The sequence below is a fragment of the Mesocricetus auratus genome, unplaced genomic scaffold (genome assembly GCF_017639785.1).
Source record: "Mesocricetus auratus isolate SY011 unplaced genomic scaffold, BCM_Maur_2.0 Super-Scaffold_100014, whole genome shotgun sequence".
Lineage (NCBI taxonomy): Eukaryota > Metazoa > Chordata > Mammalia > Rodentia > Cricetidae > Mesocricetus > Mesocricetus auratus.
The window spans coordinates 7,215,339-7,241,776 of record NW_024429197.1 but is presented as its reverse complement, the minus strand read 5'-3'; the positions used below and the strand labels follow the sequence as shown (position 1 = coordinate 7,241,776).

General features: G+C 50.2%; 1 protein-coding gene across 1 annotated transcript in view; it reads left to right on the top strand.

Annotated features, from left to right (window-relative positions):
• Positions 1-297: 297 nt before the first annotated feature.
• Asap3 (ArfGAP with SH3 domain, ankyrin repeat and PH domain 3) overlaps positions 298-26,438 on the top strand; it is a 37,801-nt gene continuing 11,660 nt past the window's right edge. Inside the window, 6 exon segments of the mRNA XM_040756341.1 lie at positions 298-407; positions 732-891; positions 19,643-19,715; positions 19,801-19,946; positions 20,516-20,590; positions 21,498-21,547. Of these exon segments, the coding sequence (XP_040612275.1) occupies positions 763-891; positions 19,643-19,715; positions 19,801-19,946; positions 20,516-20,590; positions 21,498-21,547 (473 nt within the window). The 5' untranslated portion in view covers positions 298-407; positions 732-762.

Here is a 26,438-nt window from a genome sequence, read left to right as displayed (position 1 = left end):
GGTGAAATTAAGAAGTCTGGCAAAACAGAAACCCGAGCTGTTCTGTGTACCTGAGATGAGGGTGACCCTCTCCCATTCCTACTTAAACATACTCTAGGTTATGACACGACCCAAAACTAATAAGTTACTTTTAAAAACCAGAGAGGCAACTGACTCAATGGCACACAGCTGGGTGGCGCAGACCTCAAATGGCTCAGCCAGCAACACCACGGTGGGCGGGGCACAGAGTTAGGGGCGGGGCTGGAGGCCGCAGGGCCGCGAGGGCGGAGTCAGCGGGCAGGCTGAGGGCATGCGTGCATCCCTCAGAGGACAGTAGGCCTTGGGGGCGGGGCTGAGAAGTAAGGGAAGCGGCTCCGGGACGGGGCCTGGGAGTCGAGAACCGCGTCCCGGGGAAGCTCTCCCCTACTGTAGGTCATCATGGAGGCAGGGCAGAGTGGGGCTGATGCGTGGGGGGATAGGGCGTGGCCAGGGAGTTAGGGGCGCGGCTGGGGTGTGGCCGGAGAGTAAGGGGAGCGTGGTGGGGGCGTGACCAGGGAGTTAGGTGAGGGGGTCGGGGGCGTGGCCGAAGAGAAAGGCTAGTGGACGGGGCGTGGCAGGGAAGTTAAGGGCGGGGCAAGGCGGGCTAGGGGGCAGGGCGTGAGGAGGCCTGGACAGGGACGCTGCGGGTAGTGGAGGCAGGCCCTGCGCGGTGCAGCCGCGGTTAAGTGCAGCGTCCCCCGCGCCCGGCTCAGGCAGCCCCGGCGTCTCCACCCCGCGCCCGCCATGCCCGAGCAGCTCAGTGTCGCGGAGTTCCTGGCCGTCACCGCGGAGGACCTCAGTTCCCCAGCCGGGGCAGCCACTTTCGCCTCCAAGATGCCCCGGTGCCGGGGGGCGGCTCTAGCACGGGAGGAGGTGAGGGGCCGCGGCGGGAGGGGTCTCACGTCAATTCGGGGCCTGGCTTTGACCTTTGCAAGGGTTCTTGGAGCTACGATGGCTCTTTGCGGCGCTCCAGAAACTCGCCCCTCCTAGATCTGTGGGAACCTAGCTCATCTCAACCATCTGTGTCCTCAAGGTGGAGCCAGGAAAAGAGGACCAGAGGGACTTTGTGGGTGATCTCGGGGTCACCTCGATGAAAACTCCTACATGTCGGGGCACATCTCTCAAATACTTCGGGCGACCTGCCCATCATACATATATTTGCTCAGTGGCTTACAGCTGTGTTTTCGTTTTTGGAGGCCCACAAATATGCAGCCCTCCAGGTCACTCCCGTTCTGAGAAGCAGGCTCAGTCCTGAATTTACCTCTTCCGGGCTTCAGGAGAGAGGAGGCCCCCTCCTCCTGGCCGTTGGTTCTGAGACTTGGCTCGCCTTGTGGAATGAATGCGAATGGGAAGGCGCCAGGAGCCGGGGTTCACCTTGGCTGTGGCGGGCAAGTTTATAGACTCCTCTCCCCTCCTCTCTCCTCTTTGTGTTTCCAGGCAAAGTGTCCCAGGCCTTTTTTTTTCCGCCCTTGTAGGTTGCCCCACCCCATTCCCATGTTCACTGGAGTTCATTCCTCTTTTCTGAACTCGCTGCAACTTTGTCTGTAAGGAATATGCTGGAGCAGACAGCCTGTAGGATAATATGACTACTGCTCCCTTCTAGAGGATGCCACAAATTGGGCTGGCATTTTGGACTTCAGTGGTACTCTGGCTCCCAATCCTTCACCATAATAAGTGTGTTCCTACTGTGCGGCAGATCCAAAGCTACACAGAAATACTCAAAGCTGAGATCTTGGGAAATCTCCCTTCTTCCTCTTGTCTGGCAGGCCCTCTGTCTCGACTCTTTCCTCCTTGGTAAGGAAAACAGAGAATTGTCCAAAGGCTGTCATTTTCCAGTGATGCTAACCTGTGTTCAGATCCTGGCCTTGCAGCTTGCAAGATGGGTGGGCCTGGTCATGTGACCTGATCTGTAAAGTGGGGATAATTGTCTACCTCATAGAGCTGTGAGGTCATGGGAGCAATGTGTGCAAAGATGGCAACATTACTGTCAGGATAATTGACAGGCCTCTTTAGACAGTGACCAGATCTCTTGGATCTTCGTTTCTCGTGCACATATTAGGAATACTTCTTGGTTTTTGTGACTGCCTCACTATATAGCCCAAGCTGGCCTCAAACTTGCGATCCTCCTGCCTTGGCCTTTCCAGAGTTGGTATCACAGGGGTACACCACCACACCTCAATCAGGAGTACATGTCTTTATGAAGATAAGAACCAGTGAGGCTAGGATTGCTTGAGCAGGACTACCACACATGTGGGGGGTATCTGACTGGCTGCTCTGAGGGAAATGCTGTCCCATAGCCTTAGCCTTGTCCTCAGGAATGCCTCCTGCGGGTAGGCTCACAACCTCCACGGTTCAGGACTTCTTTAGGGATTTTACCTGTCATCCCCTTCTCCAGGTTGTTCATTAGTGCTGAGTTAGAACAGAAGCGACTGCTCTGACTGTATTGACTGTATGTGCTTGTGCGTCTGACCCTACCTGGCTGGGTAAACACTTCATGTTGGGAGAGGAAATAGATCTGGGGATCCAGTGAGCTCAGATTTGCCCCAGGGCAGACCAGACAAAAGCCAGCCTTTTTTGCCTTCAGATCCATGCACTTGCAAGCTTTCTTTCTTCCTTCCTTCCTTCCTTTCTCTCCCTCTCTCTCCCTCCCTCCCTCCCTCCCTCCCTCCCTCCCTCCCTCCCTCCCTCCCTCTCTCTCTCTCTCTCTCTCTCTCTCTCTCTCTCTCTCTCTCTCTCTCTCTCTTTCTTTCTTTTCCCAAGCACAGCTTTACTCTTCAGCATTCCAGTGTCCCAAAAGTTAAGAGTCTGACTTTTGAATAGATTTTGCTGGAGTTTTCTGGTTGGTTTTGTGGCCATGTCTCTCTGTTATTACACTGTGCTTACATGCAGCTTGATAATGGGTTGGTTTTTTTTCCCCTCCCTCCAGTACTGGGCATGCATTACTAACCTAACTCCAGGCTTTCATCTCCAGTTGCCTGTCAAATCAAGGCTTCCAGGTCTAGGTGGTTCTCTGGAAGTAAGCGGGGACTCTGTTGTAGGACTTGCAGGCCTTTTTTTGTCAACCCTACTGGGAAGGACCCTGGGATAGGACACGAGAAGCATGCTGGAGGACCCCATGAGAGAGAAGTCAGCTAGAATTCCTCTCATTTAAGATGAAGAAACAGATACGCAGAGAGAGTCAGACATTGCCTGAGCTCCCAGAACAAGAGAACTGTTTCCCCCCATTGTCCTAACCTCTGGTCCTGTTCTCTTTCCAGCAGTGTTCACCTGCCTGGCCTCCCTCTAGGGCCACTTATTTCATCTTGAAATGGAGTCTCCTTATTTTTCCCTGCTTAACCTCACTGGATTGCTAAAGGTTGTTTGTTTTTCAAGCCGGGAGGTGGTGGCACACGCCTTTAATACCAGCACTCGGGAGGCAGAGGCAGGTGGCTCTTGGTGAGTTCAAGACCAACTTGGTCTACAAGAGCAAGTTCCATAACAGCCTCCAAAGTCACAGAGAAACCCTGTCTGGAAAAACCAAGAAAAAAAAAACAAGGTTGGTTTTCATTGTGAGCCTCTGTGCAACATGAAGGAATATTGAAATAATCCCTGCGTCTCTCAGTCGTGATCCCATTGACTTTCTCAGGGAAACTAAGGCAGTTGGCAGATCTGGCTGGCTGCTGTGTTTTGTACAGTTCCCAATGCCATTTCTGGGCTGGGCAGTGAGGACATAGTGATCCTTCTTTGGTTTGCTGACAGGATGGGGACATGCAGCACATCTTAGGGTAATTAGTAGGAATGCCAGGATCTGTCCTGAGTGTCCAGTGAAAGATGGTCAGTGTTGTCAGAGGCCAAAGGAACAGGCTAGGGAATGAGCCAGTGAGGACCAATGTAACACAGGAACTTCCTGGAGGAAGTTCAACTTCCAGGCAGAATACTAGATGAACCCAGTTTAGAGGAGAACACAAGTGAGTGAATGCAGGGACTAGTTGGAAGTGAGCATATCAAGAAGCCAGGAGGCCTGGCGGTGGTGGCGCAAGCCTTTAATCCCAGCACTCGGGAGGCAGAGGCAGGCAGATCTCTGTGAGTTCGAGGCCGGGCTGGACCGACAGCCTCCAAAACAATACTGAGAAACCCTGTCTCGTAAAAACAAAACAAAAAACAAAACAAAAACAAACAAACAAAAAACTGTCCATTTGGGCTGGAGAGATGGCTCAGGGGTTAAGAGCACTGACTGCTCTTCCAAAGGTTCTGAGTTCAATTCCCAGCAACCACATGGTGGCTCACAACCATCTATAATGAGATCTGGTGTGCTCTTCTGGCCTGCAGACATACATACAGGCAGAATGGTGTATTCATAATAAATAAATAAATCTTAAAAAAAAAGAAGCCAGGAGACCATTTTGACCTGTGCTCTACAAGAGGCAGTCTTTGTGGACATGTGCATGCTCCCAGTGTTTATCTTCAGAGCTGATAGGCAGGGGAAGGGTCATGGTTAGGAGAATGTTTACCTAAAGTCTATATCGTGTCTTGCAGTGCATAGTTGAAATTCTGATGGAGTCAAAATTACCTTTTCCTTGGTGTGTGTGTGTGTGTGTGTGTTTATTTTGAGACAGGGTATAGCCCAGGCTAGCCTGAAATTCATGATTTGCTGGCATTACAGGTGTGTACCACCACATCCACACTCTGAAAGGATTTCTTCTCTCTCTCTCTCTCTGTCTCTCTCTCTGTCTCTGTCTCTCTCTCTCTCTCTCTCTCTCTCTCTCTCTCTCTCTGTGAGGCAGAGCCTTGCTATGTAGCTTGAGGCTGGCCTCAAATTCTGCCTTAGTCTCCTGAATGTACAATTATAGATGTGTGCCTCCTCATCTGGCTAAGGATTTCATTCTTTTTTTTTTTTTTTTTTTTTTTTTTTTTTGGTTTTTCGAGACAGGGTTTCTCTGTAGCTTTAGAGGCTGTCCTGGAACTCACTTTGTAGGCCAGGCTGGCCTCGAACTCACAGAGATCCGCCTGCCTCTGCCTCCCAAGTGCTGGGATTAAAGGTGTGTGCCACCAATGCCTGGCAAGGATTTCATTCTTAAGTATTAATATTTTTAGGTAGGGATATAGATCAGTGTCTTAGGTCCAGTCCCCAAAAGCAAAATGACAACATAACCAGTATTAATATTCTCACGATTGGCCTCAAGGTGTGTCTCTTTGTTTTAGTGTAAAAATAATGTAGGCTGGGCATGTGGTGCTTGTTTTTAATCCCAGTACTGGGAAAGTAGAGGCAGATAGATCTCTGTGAGTTCAAGGCCAGCCTGGTCTACAGAGCAAGTCCCAGGACATTCAGGGCTAAATAATAGGGAGACCTTGTCTCAAAACACAAAATAACAGTTTATATGGTCCTGGAGACTGTAGAAATATAAACCCTCTCAAGCCTCTTTCTGTGGAAAGGATGCTTATTTTAAAGAATTAGAGGTATCTCTTGGAACTGAATAGCGAGGCCAGGTAGACACTGTGTGACCTGGGAGTTGAGGCTTGGGAGGAGTGGGGGGCTCAGGCAGCCCCTTCATCTACTTTTTCTCACTCTGTCTCATCCAGTTAGGGTTTCTGCTCCACATAGACCCCAGAAGGCAGCTTCTGCCCCCACGGTCATGTGACCTCACTGGTCCAGTGTCTAAAGGTAACCCAGCCAGTCTCTCATGTCCCACTTCCAAGTTCCCGGCAGCCCAGCCCAGCTTCTGAACTGATTACGGAAGCTGGATCTCCACCCCTCATTTCATCAACAGAGGTCACACTCAGGCAGGGTAAACATGGCCACAGTTTTACCCTAGCAGAGGAGGGCACTTCTTAAAGGAGGAGGACAGGGTTCAGAGACTCCCCTCAGGAACATCCAGGAAGCTTCTCTCTATTTGGTGTAGTGTGGCCTCTGGGGAGAGGTTCATACTGCCTGGTACCTCCTGTTTAGAGCAGTTACATATTATCCCATTGGAATGCTAAAGGATGCTTATCATCTCAGAGCTCCGAACACAAGTTCTCCATTCAGACTTTTTGCTGGACATTGGGGATCAGAAACTCAATCATGTTGACCACCGACTAGATGAGGCAACCTTGCCAAGGGTCTCACAACGGCACTGCATTCCAAGCTGTGTAGTAGGTGCTGGGAAAACTCATCTCTCAGCAAGACAGCTGTCGTTGCTGCCGTATGACCAGTTTCTTCTGGAGAAGTCAGCCGGGGAGCAGATGAGCAAATTCAACAGCAATTGCACATGGTAGCAGGTGGCAGGAAGTTCATCCCCTTGTCCAGACCTTCCTCAAGGCTGGGCCCTGGGTCACCATCTCTCTTCCTGCCGTCTTTCTCTCCAGACTGTCTAGCCCATGACTTCAGTCACCTCCGGCCTCTCTGTGACTCACTCAACCCAGACTCTTGTCCAGTGGTTTGCAGCGGTTTTGCTGGGACCACGCTCGGCACTCCTCAGGTTGGCCGCCAGGTTCTGTTGCACAAGTTGGGAGACTCATGCACTCTTTTTCACCAAGGGCCATGAGTTTTACCTGCTGTGTATCCGCGTCTGCCTGCTTTTCCTTATTGCTTCCTGGTCCACATCTACCTATCGGCTCTCCTCTGGGACATTGTGGTGACCTCTAGCAGGCCTGGCTGCTCAGATTTCTGGTATTTCCCACTGGTCCCACAGATAAAACTTATATTTATTTATTTTGTTGATTTTTCTTCCTCTTCCCCCCCCCCCCATTTTCTTTTTTTCCAGACATGGTTTCTCTGTGTAATTCTAACTGTCCTAGAACTAGCTCTGTAGATCAGGCTAGCCTCAAACTCACAGAGATCTGCCTGCCTCTACCTCTCGGAGTGCTGGGATTAAAGACAGGTGCCATCACTGCCCTACCAAAATTTATATTTATTTGCATAACTACTTATTAATATCGGGTTTCTTTTTTTTTTTTTTTGAGACAGGGTTTGAGGGTTTGAAATCACTTGTAGACCAGGCTGGCCTTGAACTCACAGAGATCCACCTGCCTCTGTTTCCCAAGTGTTGGGTTTAAAGATGCTACCATTAGCACACACCTTTTAAAAGTTTTTTTTTGAGACAGGGTTTCTCTGTATAGCCCTAGCTCTCCTGGAGCTCACTCTGTAGACCAGGCTGGCCTCAAACTCACAAAGATCTGCCTGTCTTCTGCCTGCCTAGTGCTAGGACTAAAGTTGAGTACCACCGTACCTGACTTGTTTTGCTTTTTTGAAACAAGGTCTCACTTAATCTTAGCATTCATGAGGCAGAGATAGTAAGACCATAATTTTTGAGGCCAGCCTGTTCTACATAGCTAATTAAGAGGCCAGCCTCACTACAGAATCAGTCAACAAAACAAGGCATACAGAGAACTGTATCAACAAGTTAGGGGGCTGGGGAGATGGCTCAGTAGGTAAAGTGCTTGCTGCACAGCTTGGGGACCTGAATTTGGACTCCCCAGCACCCACATAAAAAGCCAGGCCTGCCCGTGCACGCCTGTAATCCCAGGGCTGGGGAGGGAGAGACAGGAGGGTCCCCCGGGTTTGCTGAACAGCCAGTCTATTGAATTAATGAGCTCCAGGTTCAGAGAGATCCTGTCTCAAAAACTCGGGTGGGAAAGCTGGGCAGTGGTGGCACATGCCTTTAGTCCCAGCACTCTTTAGAGGCAGAGGCGGGTGTTTTCTGAGTTCAAGGACAGCCTGGTCTGAAGAACAAGTTCCAGGACCGCAAAAACCAAAATAAGTAAATAAATGAGGTGGAGAGTGATTAAGGAAGACAACCAGTGCCAATCTCTGGCCTCTGCATACACACACACCACACACACACACATACACACACACACACACCACATACACACATACCACACACACACACATACACACACACACACACACCACATACACACACACACACACACACACACACACACACACACACACCACACACCACACACCAGGCTCAAACAGTGGGAGATGGTAGGTGTGTCTTAGGCATCTTGCTGTGAGCCCCAGCAACATCCACCTGGGCTGCTTTAAACAGAATAGGAACTCACTTGATGGGAAATTCAATGGTTCTCCGAAGTTCCGTGAGCTGGAGAACTGGTGCTGAGCAGCAGGCAGAGGTCGGCCAAAATGACGTCACAGAGCCAGGTTGGCAGGACACTGCTCCACATACCAAATGCCTCAGCTTGAGGTGCCACTGTTCTAGGACACCATCACTGCTGTTGCTTGTCAGCACTACAGTGGACTTTCCATGCTCTGTTCTCCTGGTTCAGACCCACGGGTAGAGTTTCTATTAACCGAGCCTAGGTGCAGGGGAGTCTGGAAGAGCATGAATTGGGTCTCTTTGGCTTTTATGAGGCATGGCCTGCTAAGACTTGTGTCATGACATCAGATGTCCCTGGCACAGGGTTACCAGTGTGTAGGGTGTCTATAACCCAGCACTGCAAAAGTCCCCAAATCTGCGTGTCTCATTTACACCCATCCCGGGAGTGGAAACAGATGAGATCACCTCTGGGAGAAGAATGCGGGAGCCCAGGTCCTTGCTCTTGGGGAGCTGAAGCCTGGAGAGATAGATAGTGGAAGAATGGTGGAGCCTGGAAAGAATGAAGGAGACTGACAGGAGCTTCCAAGGAAGTAGGGAGGGAGCTGGAGACCACAGGACCTCAGAGCTAGAAGACTGTTTGGAGAAGGTAAAGCTGGTCAGCTGCCCAGGTGCCTCTGTAGCCAAATAAGCAGACAGCAAAGCTGCCATGGCTTCGGCACTGTGGAGGTCAGGGGCGAGTGTGTGAGCAGGGTTGGCGTTGTGCTCTCTGTGTGCTGGAGAGATGTGCACAGGCTAAAGGAGAGTTGTCCACTACTTTTAAGAGAGGTGAGTGAGACACAGTGCTCTGGGCGCCCCTCCCAGCTGCCTCTGTCTGGGGTGAGGGCTGGCCTCGACCTGATCTCAAAGTCTTCCCTCCTGCACATACTTGAGCCTTGCATGCGTGCTTTTCTTGGCTGTTGCCAGCTGCTTCTGGTCATTGGAGTGACAAGGTAGATCTGGAAACAGAAACTGAAACTTTGGAAGGAAGAAAATCCCTCAAAGGCAAGGCAGTTTGATCACCTAGTTTTGTTGTTATTTTTTTTTAATTTATGTGTGTGTGTGTGTGCGTGTGTGTGTGTGTGTGTGTGTGTGTGTGTGTGTGTGAAAGTGGTGAGTGGGGTGGCATATGTTGTTGTGGGTCTGTGAATGTGTGTGCTGGTGAACTTGTAGATGAACATGTGGGAAGTCAGAGGCCAACCTCAGATGTCTTTGTTTAATTGCTCTTGCCCTTTGTGTCTTGAGACAGGGTCTCTCATGCTGCCTGGCCAATGAGCTGCAGGGATTTGCCTCCTGTCTCTACCCCACAGTGCTGGGCTTACAGAAGTACTATGAGCCTGGCTATCTATGTGAGCACCAGGGATCTGAATTCAGCTCTTCATGCTTGTGCAGCAAGTACACGTAGCTCAGGCTGACGTTGAGCTCGCTATGTAGCTGAGAATGACTTTGAACTCCTGATCTCCCTGCCTTTCAACCTCCAAGTACTGGGACTGCAAGCATGTTCCATCCAGTTTGTACAATGTTAGGGATTTAAACCAGGCTTCACACATGCTAGCAAATCCTCTACCACCTGAGTTATATCCCTAGCCTTCCATCACATAGGTCTTGGGCAGATACGGCCTCTTAAGAGACCCGGTGGTTCCAGAAGAGCACACAGGGTTCCTCAGTCTCCAGGGAAGCCCCTAGGAATATTGTGTCAGCCTCCCAGTCACCAGAGGCACTTTGGAGGACTGAGCTGACTGATCTGGTAGTAGCTGCCGAAGGTTTCTCTGCTGGTTCTAGACCTTACACGAGCTTGAAGAACTGCAGATACCTTGGGCTCCACCTTGATCCTAAATCAGATTCTCCCAGGGGCGAGGCCTGAGCAGGAGCTGCTTGGAAATTCCAGGTGGCTGAGCAGTAAATGTGGTGAAAGCAGACCAGAAAGCTCTGAATGCCCACTAGGGGTTAGTGACCCATTAAACCATATTTACAGAACACCTGTGGGTCCAAAGGCAGTTTCTGAGGTCACAGAGATGACCAGACAAGGTCTCCATCTGGTAGGGGAAGGACTCAGTCCTTGAAAGCATGATCAGCCTATGATGTCCACGGTATCCATTTCCCTGGCCAAGCTCAATAGCAAGAAATCGGTGAGTGAGGTCAGATGGATTGCTATTGGCTGCATGACCCCAGACAAGTAGCTTAACCTTTCAGAATCTGGTTCCCCATGTGTAAGAGAGGATTCCATCGCAGACCTGGCACATAACAGACATGTAAATGTACCTGCAGCAGGGATGAGGCAGTTGCTACAAGTGAGTACCAGTGAGTAGTCGAGAATAGTCCATGTCTCCCTGGTAGCAGGTCAGAAAGGGCTCTGTGCTTTAGACAGAGAATGAGGTGTGGAGCCTGTTTGTTTGTTTAACCTTTTTTTTTTTTTTTTTTTTTGGTTTTTTGAGACAGGGTTTCTCTGTATTATTTTGGAGCCTGTGCTGGAACTCTCTCTGTAGACCAGGCTGGCCTTGAACTCATAGAGATCAGCCGGCCTCTGCCTCACGAGTGCTGGGATTAAAGGCATGCGCTACCAATGCCTGACTATTTCCATCTTATTAGGACGTTTGAGACAGGGTCTTCATTTGTAGCCCAGGCTGGCATTGGATTTGCAGTAATCCCCCTGCTTCAGCCTCTTGGGTACTGGAATTATAGGTATATACTGCCAGACCTGACTTGGAGCCTTTTTTGTTTGGTGGTTGTTTTTGTGATATACAGGGTTTCTCTGTATGTCTCTGGTTGTCCTGGACTTTGCTTTGTAGACCAGGCTGGCCTTGAACTCATAGAACAGAGATCCACCTTTCTCTGCTTCCTGAGTGCTGGGGTTAAAGGAGTGTGCTACCACACCTGGCTCTCTGGCGCCTGGTGTAAAGGAGGCAGATCTTCCTCTGCTCTGCCCTTTGCTCTCCCATCCACCTGTTCCTGAATCAAACATTTGTTACTAACCTGCCCCAGAGGCTGGCCACGTATAATAGTCTCCTGTGGAGCCATTAGGTAGTTTTATTTAAAGTGGTGATAAAATTTACATTACATAAAATTGACCATTTTAAACTTCTCCCTCCCTCCCTCCCTCCCTCCCTCCCTCCCTCCCTCCCTCCTCTTTCTTCTCTTCTTTTCTCTCCCTCTTTCTCTCTTTTCTGCTGAGAATTGAACTCAGGGTCTTGCAAATTCTTATCAGTGAGCTACGCCTCCACTTTAAAAAAAAATTATGAGCCGGGCGGTGGTGGCGCATACCTTTAATCCCAGCACTCGGGAGGCAGAGGCAGGCGGATCTCTGTGAGTTCGAGGCCAGGCTGGACCGACAGCCTCCAAAACAATACAGAGAAACCCTGTCTCGTAAAAACCAAAAAATAAAAAAATTATGTATTTAGGCTTAGAGAGATGGTTTGGGGTTAAGAAAGTGTATTGCAGCCTGGCATGGTAGAGCAAGCCTTTAATCCCAGCACTCGGGAGGCAGAGGCAGGCGGATCTTTGTAAGTTCAAGGCCAGCCTGGTCTACAAAGAGAGTTCCAGGACAGTCAGGACTGTTACATAGAGAAACCCTGTTATGAAACCCCACCCTCCCCCCAAAACAGTGTACTGCTCTTCCAGAGGATCCTGCATTTGGTTCTCAGCACCTACATCCAGGGTCTCAAGACTGCCAACAGCTACATTCATGTGCACATACTCACACTCAGACACAAGCACACACATAATTTTAAACATATTTATTTGTTTATTCCTTCATTCTTTATTATGTATGGTACTAGGGGTTGAATGAGAACCTCACATGCTAGGCAAACACTACCATTAGACCATATCCCCATTTTAAAGCATAGAATTTGGTGGTCTTTAGTACGTTCACACTGTCATACAGCCATCATCACTGTCTAATTTTTGAATACGTCACCCCAGTAAGGAGCCCTGCACTGAGCGGTGGTCACTCCTTACCCCAGGTACTTCCTATCTCTGGATTTGCCTGGTTTGGACATTGTCCAAAGATGGACTCCGGTAGTATATGGCATTCTGTCTCTGGCTCCTTACAGTTAGCATTGCATTTTTAAAGTGTGTCCCACTGCCTAGCTTAGCAGACAGAGCAGGCAGTGTGCAAAGTGTTTTCCACAGACTCACTTGCATGATTCTCCATGGAAGGAACTTTCTAGGGCACAGAGGGGTTGCCAGGTAGCTAACATACAGGATGTCCTTGCAATATCTAAACCACACTTCACCTCTAAGTTGTTAATCAGTTGTCTGATATGTAAGTCTGGCTGAGTGTTATTTTTGCCAAATCTGGCTACTCTACTCTCAGGGAGTGGCAGAGCCAGGATTTGCACCTGGGAAGCTGACCCAGAGCTGAGCTCCCCACTCACCCAGCTGTGACGCTGGCTTCTCAGGCTGTCCCCAGGGAGAGGTCATGACCTCAGGGAGGCCCCAGTGTGTGTTTGCTCCGTTGTGTTGGTGTTTGTTGTGTGTGAGTGTCTAGCACTCTAGGTGTTTTTCCTGGGCAGCCTGGGAGTATTGAAAAAGCAGCTACTGGACAATACCTATTAGGAAACCCCGCCTACTTACAGCACCCCAGGGGAGTCACTGCAATGCTGAAGGCTCAGTGCTCTGGGATAGGGCCATTATTATCTCACTTAACAACACGGGAAGCAGAGGCTCACACAGCTGAGAGGATTGGACCCTGAACTTGGACATCATACTGTGACAATTGGTGCCTTTTTGTGTCCCAGTAGGGCCTTGATAATGTTAATTAGCTAATTAATTAATTCGATCACTCGTTCATCCCGCAGGTGTTTATGGGCAGCCCTGTGGTGGGTGATGCGTATAAGACAGTAATGAGGGGTCTAGAAAGATGGCTCGGTGGGTAAGAGCATTTGCTATACAAGCATGAGGACCTGAGTTCGGATCCCAGCAGCCACATAAAAAGCCAAGTGTGGTCATGCCAGTGCCTGTAACCCCAGCACTGTGGGAAGCAGAGACCAGAACACTGTCCAGACTTGCTGGCTACCAGCCTCGCTCCAGGTTCAGTGAGAGACCCTGTCTCAAGGGAACATGGCAGAAAGTGACAGAACAGGGCATCCAGTGCCCTTCCCTACCCCCCACCTATGCACACACAGGAGGCACCCCTCCCCTCTGTTTTCAGTGTCACCCTGAAGGTCACACAGGACAGTAAGGGCTCTGATAGAAGCCTGTAGCTGGCGCTGAATGGCAATCGCCGGGGCAGGTCAGTTCTGTGGTGGGAGTTGAGGGTGACCCTCATGCTGAGTCAGGAGAGATGATTGTCTCCAGAAGGAGGGAGCAGCTGAGGTGACTGGATATGGTTCAGCATGGTCAGGATATCGCCAAGCGCTGCTCCATAGCTGGTGCTGGAGGGGCTCGCGCTGAAGAGTAGGGGGTGGGGTCGTCCAGAGGGCGTGTCCTGGCTACCAGTCGAGGCCAGAGGGCGCCAGGCTCCAGATCTGGTACTTTTCTTTCTATCCAGCAGGCCAGGCTCTCTCCCTTGACTGGGTGGAATCCAGGGCTGGCAGCCAGGGGTCGGCTGGGAATCTTTGGGACTCTTCAGCCGTGGGTCCAGCAGAGTTCTTGCTCTGTTAGCTCATCACTGCCGGGAAGTCTCCTGAGGAAAATCCCAGCCAGGAAACTTGGGGTTTGTTGAGGCCTCCATGTGGGGGAGGGTGTGGCTCCTTTCCTGCAGCCCCTCTTCCTCTCCGCCTCCAGCTACCGCTCAAGGGGCAGTGGAGGGTCTGAGCTGGCCAGGCTGGCCCGCTGCCCAGGCTGGGAACCATCCACGGAGGCCCCACCTGAGGTGAATGGGGGCACATGGCCGGCTCACGCTCCATCCTTGCAGGAAGGAGAGCAACCAGAGTACTGAAATAATAAATGGCAGAGCCAGCAGGAGCCTTCCCTGTCACCGCCCAGCTTCTTCATTCCAGCTGAGGGGCTCCAAAGTGGGAGGCCCAGGCATGGGGGAGACTGGGCAAAGCCACTCTGCCGGCCAGGCCTGTCTCTCATAGGGCTGTGTGAAGGCAAAGGGTTGAACGCTGCTCTCCTTGAGTACCTTCTGACTGCTCGGCGGGACACGCAGGCCCAGGACACAGGGACACCGGGTGAAGTCACTGGTGGGCTTGTGTTCCTGAGGCTGGCTCTACGTTGCAGGCATCCCTTGGAATGGGCTCAAGAACTCATGTCTGTCAGATCCAAACTGCAGATGAGGAAACTGAGGCACAGGAGAAGGAACTTTCTCGGGGTGCACAGAGGGGGTAGGCCAGAACCTCAGTACTTCACCCCCCCCCAGCCTCGGGTCCAAGTCACTTGGCCACACAGCTTTGAACGTGTGCACTGGGATACCGTCCCCTCTCTGTCCCCGTGTTGCCTCTGAAGACCTCCCTGTTCTAGGGGTTGGCACTCTTTAGAAGAGATGATTGGGAAATCAGGTGTGAGGGTGTGGTGACACATGCTTATAATCCCAGAACATGAAAAGGCTGAGGCAGGAGGATTGCTATGAGTGTGAAGCCGATCTGGGTTATAGAGTAAGACTCTGACTCAAAAGAGAGGGAGAGGGGTGGGTGGAGGGCTAGAGAAAAGGCCCAATAGGATCTTTCCTCTCTCATGCATGAGACCTAGGTTCACTCTGGAGGTAAAGGCAGGAGGATCAGAAGTTCAAGGCCATCCCTAAGCTACAAATGATCTGCCCTGCTCTCCAAAATATGGGAGGAAGAAGAAGAGGAAAGATGGCAGGGGCTCCCTATCCTTTGGGTTTGCCTAATAGTTTGCTGGGGCAGGGGAGTAAGCGACCTCCAGCCCATTGCCTGGCCTCCCTCCCTCTTTCTGCTAATGACTACCTGTAGCGTCTGACCTGATAGAGAGAGCCAGGCACCGCAGTCACTGTGGGACAGTGGGTGATTTTACAGGGTGCAGGCTCTTGAGCTAGCTTGGAATCTGCGTCCTTCCTGTTGGGTAATCTGCTCCAGGCCAGAGCTGGCTGTATTCCTGTCACCCTGTCCTGCCCCAGGGACAAGGCTGAACTCCCTGTCTCACACTTGGGCCTTGGCTGCAGCCAAACTTCCTGCCCCAAGACCTTGTCGAATCACTACCCAGTTCAGACCCTCTAGGTGCTCCATGATTTGTAGGGTAAGCCCCAGGGATTTAGTGAAGCTTGGCCCCTGGAATCTGCCTGCCTGGCTGAGTCTAGGTTCTGGCCCTTCTTTGGGCACATGCCATAACTTCCAGCTGGCTGCAGTTTCCTCGCCTATAAAACCTGCATTTGACGAAAGGACTCCATAGGAGATACCAAGTGGGCCCGGTGCTGGGAATAAAGCCTGACGTGCAGAGATGGGCAAGCATGTCCTCTCACTGCCTTCAGTGCTCCCTCCCTGAGGTCTTCACTGGGCAGCCAGAGGCTCAGTTCTGGGGCCTCACTGCTCACACTTCCTTCCCGGCCCCGTGAGTGCTTGGAACCTCAGGTGACCTCCATAGGGTCATTGTCTCTTGCTTTGGTCCACCTGTGGCTTCTCATTTTGGGGTCTGAAGATGCATCCCTTCCCCCTGGGTGGGTCCAGGGCTGCTCTGTGCTCTGGCCCTGGGTTTGCCAAGCATCCTCAGCCCTTAACAGGCATCTCCTCATTGGTGTTCTGCCTTTACCTAAGCTGTGAGTGCCCGAGACAGGGAGCGTCTCATCCTCCATCCCCAGCATGTGTCCAGAGGTCAGCAGACACTCATCATGACTGAGGTGCCCCTGGGTCAGTTTTCCAGGGACACCCAGTCAACCCTTGGAGGTGAAGCTAAGCGGGGGCTGTCTCATAAGTATTAGGCTGGCAAAGTTTCCAGGCCCACCCTTTCCCAGTCCATGCCGGTGCCAGTCATCCAAGCATCTCGATAGGCTCAATGTTTCTCTTGGGATCTGCTGGATCAGGAGCAAATCTAGTGCCTACCATGGCCAGCCCAGCTCACTTGTACACAAGCCACGGGTGCAGCTTTGCAGTGAGAAGGGAGTAGTTGAGACTGACTTCTGTCCCATTGTGTGGTCGGGGCTGGCAGCCCAGAGGGACTAGGGACTTGCACTCCTTGACTGACGGCTGCCTCTCCCAAATGTTGCTTCAGTCTCTCCTTGTCTCCCCTGGGATCCTCCCCATCGTGCCTGGGCCCCAGAATCTCCCAGCCTCCATTCTCTCTTACTGAGAACTGAAAGGGGCCAGTTCATTGTACCGCACTGAAGTCACTGAGGAGTTTCAGGTTACTCGGGCAGCCCTCAGCTCTGCTAGTTCCAAGAGCCCTTTTGTCTTCTTTATTTGCTTTGTAGAAATTGTCAAGCCTACTCTTAGCTTACTGGTTTCAACAAGGGTCTTATTCTTTCATCTTCCAGCCCTCAACTTTTCCTTTTTAAAAATTTATTAGTGTTTTGCCTGCATGTATGTCTGTGAGGGTGTTGGAACCCCTAGAACTGGAGTTACAGATGGTTGTGAGCTGCCATGTGGGTGTTGGGAATGGATCCTGGGTCCTTGGAAAGAGCAGCCAGTTCTCTCAACCTCTGAGCATCTCTCCAGCCCCAAACTTTTCTGTCATACCCAGATACAGTTCATTTTTAAGAATCAGGACTCAGGAGCTGGTTAAGAGCATTGGCAGCCCTTCCGGAGGACACAGGTTCAATTACCTATACCTACATGGAGGCTCACAACTCTCTCGAACTCCAGTTCCAGAGGATCAGATGCCCTCTTCTGGCTGCAACAGGCACTGCATGCAAGTGGTGATAGACATACATCTAGATAAAACAGCCATATACATAATATGAGAAATAATTAAATCTTTAGAAATATCAGGACTTGCTGGGGGGAACACATCTTTAATCCCAGCACTCAGGAGATAGAAGCAGGTAGATCTCTGTGAGTTTGAAGCCAGCCTGGTCTACAGAACTAGATCCAGGACAGTTAGGGCTACAGAGAAACCCTGTCTCAAAATAAATAAACAAACAAACAGTCAATCAATCAATTCAGGGATCAAATAAAGTCATGTAACATCATTTGTTGATATGTATTTTAGACTCTTGAGGATTCTCCTCGAGGACTGAGGATGTAGCTCATGGGTAAAGCAATTCCTTGGCTCAAGACCCTGGGTTTGATCGCCTGCACTATAAAAAAAAGTTTAAAATTTCCACTCTTCTCAAGTCCAGGTGGTGGTGCACACCTTTAATCCCAGCACTCAGGAAGCAGAGGCAGGTAAATCTCTGTGAGTTGGAGGCCAGCCTGGTCTACAGACTGAATTCCAGGATAGCTAGGGCTACACAGAAAAACCCTGTCTCAAAACACTAAAACAGAACAAAATAAAAATCCCCCTTCTCTATTCCTTCCTCCTTGTCTCTCTTTAGAGACTCGCTTCGTGTGGGACTGTTTGCCGTTTCTACATTATTTACTAAATGTGTTTAGTGTAATTTGGTTTGGCATTCAAATGACCTGCTTTAATGACCGTGTTTCATATGTAGAACATGTAATTTAATCTTTGCTGCAAACATCAGCCTAAGATCAAAGGAGTTGGGATTCACCCTCACAGAACACATTTTGAGCCGTGGCAGCGAGGCTTCTAGGACCCCCCTCCCAGCAACAGTTGTTGGTGTTGATCTGTGAGAGATCTGGGAAAGGTTGAGGGACTAAGAACCCAGGAGCGGTTGGAAAGCCATCTGGGCTTGTTGCGCACAAGAGCCACCCGTAGTTTTAGAAGGTGATCAGATGAGTTGATGAGACCCTTTCTCTTGCTTCTCTCTAGACTTGGTGGCAGCAGGTGAGACAAGTGTGATTGACAAGTGTGATTCCAGAGGTGCTGCTCGCAGTTCGTGGCCCTCCAGGGTCTAGGTCACAGGGAATGGGATCTAACAGTTGGAGCTCTGTGAACTTAGTCAACTTTCCTCACCCTGAGTCATCTTCCAGATGGAAACCAGCAAACAAGCACCCTTCTCCACGGCCTCATTAGAATCAGAATGCTGGGGTGCTTATGTTGTATGTGTTATACTCCCTTATGAATAGTGAGCCAGGTACATCTTTAGTCCTGTCACTGGGAGGCAGAGGCAGGAGGATCTCTGAAGGCCAGCCTGGTCTACAGAGCGAGTTCCAGGACAGCCAGGGTTACGCAGAGAAACCCTGTCTTGAAAGGGGGAAAAAAGGTTCATCTGGCTTTTGTTTTGTTTTGTTTTTGTTTTGAGACAGAGTATTATTTGTAGCTCTGGCTGGCCTGGAGTTCTCTATGTAGAGCGGGATGTCCTCAGATTCACCTGCCTCTGCCACTGGCTGAGGTTAAGGCACGTGCCACTCGTTGCTGTTTTGTTTTTGTTTCTTATTATTTTTAAATTTACATTCATTAATTTTATGTAGGCATATATGCATGTGTACACACCCACATATGCCACAGTGCACATGTGGAGGTCAGAGGTCAACTTGACAGACTCAGTTCTGTCCTTCCACCATGCAGGTTCCAGGCTTTGAACTCAGTTCATCCTGGATGGTAGCAAATCCCTTTACTCACTGAGCCATCTCCCCAGCTCCTGTCTGGGTTCTGGTTCAGATCTTTCCCTTAGTCTATTTGTATTTTTAATGAGACCTGGAGAAGAAATGCTCCTTGGCTTTAGTTTGTCAGGCTATGAGTGTTACAGGTGATGGGTTTGCTCAAATATTATGTGGCCTGGTCTCTCCAGAGTCACCCTCATGGTCCAGAGCCTTTAAAGAAGTAAGTGGTCCACCTCCTGCTTCGGCTGTAGGCCACAGCAGGGGTTTACAGATGGAGGGTACCTGGAGGGTCACCTCAGCCAAAGGACAAACCCAGAGCCAGTGGGAAACTGATTGATGATAGCCATAAAGGACACTGGAGATACAAAAATGGTGTCTGTGCCTTGCATTTTATAGTGGTCCAAAGGAGTGAGTGTCTAATAGTGAAATTTAATCTACAGATCCCAGGGCCTTACTGCTAGTAGTTGTGCCCCTTGGCTAGGTTGCCATGGTAACCACAGCTGGCACTGCAGAGCCTCAGGGATGAAGAATGGGCACTATTGATGCATCCTGACCCAAGAAGAGGTGCAGGCAGAAGGCCTTTCTAGGCAGGGCATCTGGGCATGACCTGGTGCTGCCGTCTGTGGTCTTTTGCATAGGCAGGAAGCTCAGGCCAAGAACCAGAGTGGTGTATTTGTGTGTGTGTGTGTGTGTGTGTGTGTGTGTTGAGGGGGTGAGGGGCACAAAGGACATAGCCAGTGGTTGGAATTCAGGCTTTTTCTTGGGCTGGACATGCCAGGCTGCCTGAAGGACCCCCCTGGGCTTCCCAAGTTTAAACATATCTCTTTTGTTCTGGGTTTCATCCATCTTAGCCCAGTGCATATTTAGGTTTTTGCATAGAAGCATTGACTCTTAGTGTCGAAAGACATCTAGATGGCCACCGGTTCTTAAGTTTCACTTATACATTCATTTCAGTGTGTGTGTGTGTGTGTGTGTGTGTGTGTGTGTGTGTGTGTGTGTGTGTGTGTTAATCCTGAAGTCAAGGCCCTCTTACATGACCCCACTGAACCTTGTACACTTTGCCTCTAGGTTCTGGAAGGAGACCAGGCTATCTTGCAGAGGATCAAGAAGTCTGTGCGGGCTATTCACAGCTCTGGCCTTGGTGAGTGAGCTGCCTGGGGTCTGGAACCTGGGACCCAGCCAAGCCAGGCCTACAGGCAGCACTGAGAGCCTTTCCTTGTCTGCAGGCCACGTGGAGAATGAGGAACACTACCGAGAGGCTGTGGAGGCCTTGGGGAATAGTCACCTGTCCCAGAACAGCCATGAACTATCCACCGGTTTCCTGAACTTGGCTGTGTTCACCCGTGAGGTGGCTGCGCTCTTCAAGAACCTGGTAAGTCTCCTCCTGCTTCTCACCAGACTCAGGGCAACTTCAGCATCTTTTTTCTGGGAACTGAACCCTGGTCCTCTGCAAGAGCAGCCAATGCTCTAACCACTGAGCCATCTCTCTACCCTGAATCCTGCATCCATCTTCAGAACTGACCAGGATGAGTCAGTTGTACCCCTTGATCTCTGACCCCTGACCTGAAGTTTCTGTACCGTTCTGACACATCTTCCCCCTTTTGTTTTGAGACGAGTCCCACCCCTGCCTCTGAGTGCTGGGATTCACAGTCGACTCCCCGTCCCACCTCACTTTTCCTTGCCCTGCTCTGCTTCACCCAGGAGCAGAGGCAGTCCTGCAGCGGGGCAGGGAGAGGCCGGTGCAGGGTGCAGCAGGGCAGGGAGAGGCCGGTGCAGGGTGGAGCAGCCCGGGGAGGGCCCTGACTTCAACACCCTGAGTCGTCGTCCTCTGTCCCCTCATCTCGTCCTCTCCCAGCCTCTTACATCCCCGTGACTCTCCTTTGCCTCCTGGTACGTCCCTGGACCCTGATCCCTGTGGGGCGGGGTCTTTGCTTTTTGCAGGTTCAGAACCTGAACAACATCGTCTCCTTCCCGCTGGAGAGTCTGATGAAGGGGCAGCTAAGGGACGGACGGCATGTGAGTGCCTATGTGGGGGGAGGGGGCTGTCACTGTAGGAGTACTGCCTCATACTGCCCTCGCCTCAGCTGGAGGGCCTGGCATCCAGGCCATGTGTAGAGTCTGACCTGTAGCTCTGACTGCCCACCTCCACAATCACTAAAGGATAAGTGAGCCACACATGCTTCCCAATGCCCGCGCATGGAAGGTTCAGGGTGCAGGCCCAGGACCCCCAGTGCCCCGCTGCTGCTCCTCTGCACCCGGCAGCCCTGGATCCATCAGAGAGGTCCTGCAAATGGAGGAGGGCAGTGTCACCTTCCTGGATAGTCTGCCCCACAAAGTATGGGGGAGGAACTGTCCTCTCAAAGTGACACCAGTCTGGGAACCTCCCAAACCAGACAGGTGACTTTTTTCTCAGAAGAAGTTGAGGCTGTCTAGAAGGGTGTGGAAAGCTGGGCTGGCTGGGGCTCAGGCATCTGGCCCAGGCTAGCCAGGCCAGGAATCAGCTGTGTCTTACTGGTTTGCTGTGTGGCTTCGGGGAGATTTTTCAATCAGTCTGTTCCTGGTGAAAGGGTGGCCTCATATCTGGCAGGAGAAATTGGTAGGATAAAATAGGGGTGGTATTTGACCTCCATTTTCCTGCCCTCATCCTCCATGGCCTGTGACAAGACTCAGAGCAGACCCCAGAGGTCGACTATACCCCAGGCTAGAGCCTAAGACACCTGACTGGGTCTAGGCAACTCTGGGGAAAAGTTGGGGCCGGCTGAGCCTCAGGAAGGGAGTTGGTTGGGTGTTAGTGGGTGTCAGCTGGAGAACAGCTCTGAACAACATAACTTAAGAGTGGGGTCCCTCTAATGGTAGCAGGATGTACTGTTTGTTCCAGGGCTCATGTTTCCCTTTGGGCAACTTGTTCTTTTTCCAACCCCAGGATTCAAAAAAGCACCTGGAGAAGGCATGGAAAGACTATGAAACCAAAGTGTAAGTGACTTCGGGAGGGTGGACTTAAGGAGAGGGTTCTGTGTTGAAGAAGGAGGCTGACTTTCCGATGTGTCACTCGGGGCCTCTGGCTCTTAGGCCAGGACTGGCTAGCTGCTGGGGGTTCTGCTGCAAGACAACCCAAGAGAGCTTGTGAAAAGATCATGGGATGCTGCCCCAGTGACCTTCCAGCCTTGTGGTAGTCACGTGGACAGGGACATTGCATCCTCAAGATCACTCAGCCCTGAGACGGGGGTGTTAGAGGCCGAAAGAGGCTGAGTCCTAGCTCAGGGTCACACAGCTGGGCAGCAGATGGTAGCTGCAAACATTGGGTTGAACCCAGAAGGAGAGAGGGGAGGTGGTGGCTCACCCAGGCTTCCTGTGTGCTCCACACCAGACTGCAGGTCTGCCACCAGCCATGGCCATCCCAGGGTCAGGGGACTCTGTGGTATTCAGTAGCCAACCCTTCCTAAGCAGACTCCTTGGGCTGTCTCAGGTTCCTGTTTCAGAACCTGTACTCTTCCTTGTAAAAATTTATTTGCTAAAGAAAATACCTTTCTTTCTTCTTTTTTTTAGATTATTTATTTATTATGTATACAGCCTTTTTGCCTGCATGTATTCCTGCACACCAGAAGAGAGCACCAGATCTCATTATAGATGGTTGTGAGCTACCATGTGGTTTCTGGGAATTGAACTCAGGACCTCTGGAAGAGCAGCCAGTGCTCTTAACCGCTGAGCGGTGTCTCCAGCTCCCAAAAATACCTTTCTTATGTATAATTTAGAAAAGATGATGAAGAGCTGGGCAGTGGTGGTGTACACCTTTAATCCCAGCACTCAGGAGGCAGAGGCAGAGGCAGGTGGATCTTTGTGAGTTCGAGGCCAGCCTGGTCTACAGAGCAAGTTCCAGGACAACCTCCAAAGCAATAAAGAGAAATCCTGTCTCGAAAACCAAAAACAAACAAACAGACAAACAAAAAAACAAAACAAGAAAAAGAGGGCAAGAGAAAAATTTTGCTCAGCATGGTGTTACACACCTAGAGTCCCAGATACTCAGGAGGCTAGGGAGGGAAGGTTACTTCCCAGGAATTTCAGGCCAGTCTGGACAATATAGTGAGGTCCTGTCCCCTTTCCAAGATACACAGGAAAAAAGAAAAAAGAAAAAAGTTAAATAATCTTTCAGAGAATATCAGGGTCACTTTGTAGGGAGTGTCTGAAAGTTCTCTTTTAGAAATTTTATTTTAGGAAAATATATAGCACTCTAATTTTATAATTTAAAAAACAAGGTGGCAGAGGGGTAGGGCGGTTGGAGAGATGGCTCAGTGTTGTTCACCTTGCAAGCCCGAGGACCTGAGTTCAATCCCCAGCAGCCACATTAAAGCAAACAAGCTGGCAGCTCGCTCCCATAATTGCTGCAACATGTAAGTGGAGGCAGGAAGACAAGTCTCAAGGCCAGTGTCGACTAGATAGCTAGTTTGAGACCAGCTTGGGATACATGAAACCCTGATTCAGAAAAATACAAAATAAAAAACAAGGTGAAGTAGGGAGAAATCACCAAAGCACAGGTGAAAAACTTTAATTCTCAGAAATGAGACATTTTTTCTTCTATATACTGTAAATATATTGATGAGACTGAGATCAAAGTAATCATGTTATATAATCTTCTATTTTTATTAAAAAATATCCTGTGAGAGTGAGGCAGGAGGATTGCAAGTTTGAAGCCAGCCTAATACATACAGAGACCCTGCCTCAAAAATGAAAACAATATCTGGGCTTGGGGGCACACACCTTTAGTTCCAGTACTCGGGAGGCACAGGCAGGTGGATGTCTGAGATGGAGGCCAGCCTGGTCTACATAGTGACTTCCAGGTTAGCCAGGGCTCCATGAGACCCTGTCTCAAAAGCAAGTAAACAAACAACAAACAGGGCTGGGAGGGTAACTCAGTGTGGAGACAGTGCTTGCCTATTGCTCTCAAAGCCCTGGGCCCAATCCCCAACATATTATAAATGGGTGTGTCGTGACACGGACTTGTAAATCCAGTGCTCAGGGAGAGATAGCAGGAAGGTGAGGAGTTCAAGGTTACCATGCCCCTTTATACAGAGTTTGAGGCTAGTCTGGGATGCATGAGACCCCAAAGAAGAAGCCAAGATGTGACCCATCTTTCTGCATTAGTGCATATCTTCAGACAGCAGCAGCAAACTGGGGCAGGGTGTGCTGACAGGTACATTCTGTAATGGTTGAATCTTCCCTGTCATGGAGGAAGCATCTTGGGGACTAATATTTACTCCTCTGAGTAATGACCACTGTGGGACGGGTTCCAAAAAACAGGTGCTGGAGCATTTATTGCCCCTCTGTCTCCTAGAGCCATGCACATCTGTCCAGGTCCAGACTGAAAGGCCAGCCCTCCTGCCCTTATAGCTGTGAGCACAGTGCCTCATCCTGCCGGGGATGGGTGTGGCCATTTGCTCATTTTAGAGGTCCCAAAATGGGCAGTAGAGACCCAGGCTAGCCTTATCCATATGAGCCGCCGAGGGAACCATGTGACTCTCCTTCCAAGTCTACCAAAATGGACAGAATCGCCTTTCCCTGTAGATCTTTCCCAAGCAACTCTGCCTTTACTAACTTTTTCTAGTAAACTTTTTGTAAGATTTCAAAGGCATGGTGGCAAGTCATACACCTTTGATCCCAGCACTTGGGAGGCAGATCTCTATGAGCTTAAGACCAGCCTGGCCTACATAACAAGTCCAGGACAGCCAGGGTAACATAGTGAGACCCTGGTTCAAAAACAAAACAAAACAAAACAAAACAAAACAAAACAAAAATTTGTTTAAAGAGAATACTATTCCATTAAGGAGACATGGGCTGCCTAGGGTCAGTGATACACTGTTGATGTGGCCCTAACTAGGGCTGCATTTGAGTGGCATGGCATGGTACAGGTGACTATGCATTCCTGGGGGCTCCAGGTGTTGCCAGATGTCAGTACGCTGGAAGGTACTGCGTGGTTCTAACACATGCAAGCCAGTCAAGGCAGCTCTGAGATGACCCAGGCTGCCAACACCATCTGAATACCTCTGGAGCACCTGGGAAGAGGGTGCTTTCTCTACCTTGGGCTTCTGGCATGCCAAGTCCTGCTGCCAGAAGACCATGTTTACCAGGCTGGTCCATATGCAGATCTGTTTCCTCATCTGTAAAATGGCACAGTTTTACAGTGCATTTAAAGTACCTGGCACTGAGACTGGAGAGATGGCTCAGTGGTTAAGAGCACTTGCTCTTGCAGAGGACATAGGTTTGATTCCCAGCACCTAGATGGTGGCTCACAACCATCTGTAACAACCATCCTTGGATAGATCTGGGTTCAAATCCTACCTCTGCCACTTAATAGCTGTGAGGCTTGGACAGGCCTTAAGCTTCTCATCTGTACAATGGGGGAATGACTCCTGCTTCGTGGGCATATCACTTTAGTGTGTGAAGCCCTGATGTAAAATTAACGCTTAAAAATGATAGGTTGGGGGATGAGTTCAGTTGATAACAGTGATTGCCTAGCATACACACAAAGACCTGGGCCTGCTCCCTGGGACTGTATAAAACCTGGGGTGATGTACACCTATACTCTCAGCATTTGGGAGGTGGATGCTGGAAGTTCAGGTCAAGATGATCTTCTGATACATAGTGAGGCCAGGTTGGACTACATAAGACCCCATCTCTGAGAAGCGTAAATTAGGAAGAATCATACTTAATGCTTAAGAAGAGCTTCTCAGCGGTTAAGAGCACTGACTGTTCTTCCTGAGGTCCTGAGTTCAATTCCCAGCAACCACATGGTGGCTCACAACCACCTTGGATGAGATCTGGTGCCCTCTACTGGCACGCAGGCAGAAGACTGTATACATAATAAATAAATTAAAAAAAAAAAAAAAAAAGAAGAGCTTCCTTAGTGCCAGGAGCTGGGAAAACTCCTGACACCATTACCAGGTTTGTTCCCCCAGCAGAAGTCACTACTGTCACCCCCAATCCATATATAGTAAAAAAAAAAAAAAAAACCCAACCCAGTACCAGGGGCCCTACCTTATTGGATCTTGCTGGTTTATACGACAAGAAGTGACTCAATAAATACCAGAAACACAAAGTGGCCATGCCTAGCTCAAGGCATTAAGGTTGGCAGGTACACAGCGTGCCTTTCGTCTTAGTTCTCTCTCCTTCCTCACTACACCTGATACCGGTCTTTACCTCTCAGAGTCACATCGTTGTGTGTCCCTCGTTGTCCATCCCCCTCCCCCTGCCCTTATCTCCTTCTGCTTGCTCGGTCTCCTACTTGCTTATCGTCTGGGGACAGAAAGCTACCCCATTTTGTAGATTTGAAGACTGAGGCTCAAAGAGGGGAAGCTGTGCAACTCATTAGCTGCAGAGCTGGGATTAGTCCCACCCCACGTGCCTGCTGTGCTCTGGGCTCACGTTCCCTGGGATGCAGAGCTGTTCAACAGTTGTCTCCTGTATGTGGGATTCATGAACGTCAGCATCCAGCCTGAGATGTGCAAATCTACTCTGGACTGCTGTGGGTGGACTTCCTGGAAACAATCCACAAATGGACCCACCGTGCCAAAGAAAAGAAACAGTTACCCCTGGAGATCTGTTGGGGTGCAGGGGAGAGGCTTTAGTTATTCATTCTTTATAGGGGAGGTGTAGGAACTGAACCAGGGATTCATGCATGTTAGACTAGCTCTCTGCCTGAAGCTGCAGCCCCAGCCTGGGTACCACAGCTTTTAGAACTTTGAAAAACTCTGTGTGCTCATGAGAACCAAGGCTCCGTGGTCATCTATCCCACACACCTCTAAGGTCCTTCTAGCCAATCAGAACTAGTCATCCTTGGTCCCTACCTGGCCTTCATCACCTCTGGCATAAA